Below are 1,215 nucleotides of genomic sequence, written 5' to 3'. Positions count from 1 at the left end.
GTGTCTTTTTTTTTATTGCTGAAGTGTGTTGAAATTTCTTCTTCTGTATTCTACTGTACGGACTTAAATTGACTTTCCCTTCAGCCTGAGGCTTATTCATTTCACTTTTGGTGTGAAAAGGCTTTTATATTTGCCAGAAAAATAGAACTTTTTTTATTTTAAAAACAAACAAGCAAGCCCTGTCCAGATTTAAAAAGTAACGCAAAAGTAACGTAACACATTACTTTCCATAAAAAGTAACTAAGTAACGTAATTAGTTACTTTTTTATGGAGTAACGCAATATTGTAATGCATTACTTTTAAAAGTAACTTTCCCCAACACTGGGCCCTTTAACCCACAGTATCCTTTAGGCACCTTGTGCAGGTATTGTTGGTGATTGTCTTCAGCAAAGTAAAATTCAGTGTGCTTTCGGATCTCTGTGGTGATCTCACCCAGGCCTTTCTTAGTCAGAGCCTAGCAGAAAGAAGAAACAGGAACAGACACAGAGAAAGAGACGGTAAATGACGACACATTTTGACATCAAGAGAATAAACTTGATCGCTGTCTAGGGAGAAGCAGCTCATTTTGAACTGAAACACCTCTTTCTTGTGTTTGTGATGTTAAAGCCAGACAGAATGTCCAAAACTCTTTTTAAAGGGACATGAATGAAGTTCTGTCTCCCTCTAGGGGCACATCAATAAACTCCAACAGAAAATGACTTAAGGTCAAGAACAAAACACCTTTGAACATCAATCACAATATTTCTAAAGCTCACATTTAGACCTGTGGGAAGTGTCTCTACAACAGAAAAAGAGAGAAGAGCGTTTTTTTTTTGTGCTGGCTTTGAGCAATCACAAGTGTCCTTTTTGAAATGTACGTAGTTTCAGATCTCAACCCCTAGGCGGTGACAGAAGTCTGCTTCATTTACCCCGCTTCTGATTTCATGTCTAACAAAAGAGGCTGCATGTGCATCATAACACCATGAGATCCCAACAGCAGCCTGGATATCAGAAAAACAAAGATATTTTTTATTTTTACAATTCTATCTCTGTAATATAAGATTATTATTTTAGAAGGCAAAAAAGCTGACAATTTTCTTACAGGATTATTACATGGTTAAACGTGCTACAGTGAACAGGAAGACGAACACTCAGAAAAACATTGAGCCAGGTTAGCATAAAAAGAGGACCAAAAACTTGATAAGAAGAATTATTACCAGAGCAAAAAAAAAAAAA

The 1,215-nt window shown here is 36.4% G+C and overlaps 1 protein-coding gene across 1 annotated transcript in view; it reads right to left on the bottom strand.

Annotated features, from left to right (window-relative positions):
- LOC107711948 (mitochondrial peptide methionine sulfoxide reductase-like) overlaps positions 1-1,215 on the bottom strand; it is a 36,384-nt gene that overhangs the window by 2,432 nt on the left and 32,737 nt on the right. The window contains exon 6 of the mRNA XM_016517047.1: positions 311-454. Coding sequence (XP_016372533.1) covers positions 311-454 — 144 coding nt within the window. The remainder of the gene's footprint in view (positions 1-310; positions 455-1,215) is intronic.

Source organism: Sinocyclocheilus rhinocerous, unplaced genomic scaffold (assembly GCF_001515625.1).
Source record: "Sinocyclocheilus rhinocerous isolate Xijiao unplaced genomic scaffold, SAMN03320098_v1.1 scaffold2117, whole genome shotgun sequence".
NCBI lineage: Eukaryota > Metazoa > Chordata > Actinopteri > Cypriniformes > Cyprinidae > Sinocyclocheilus > Sinocyclocheilus rhinocerous.
This window is presented reverse-complemented; position numbering and strand designations above follow the sequence as displayed.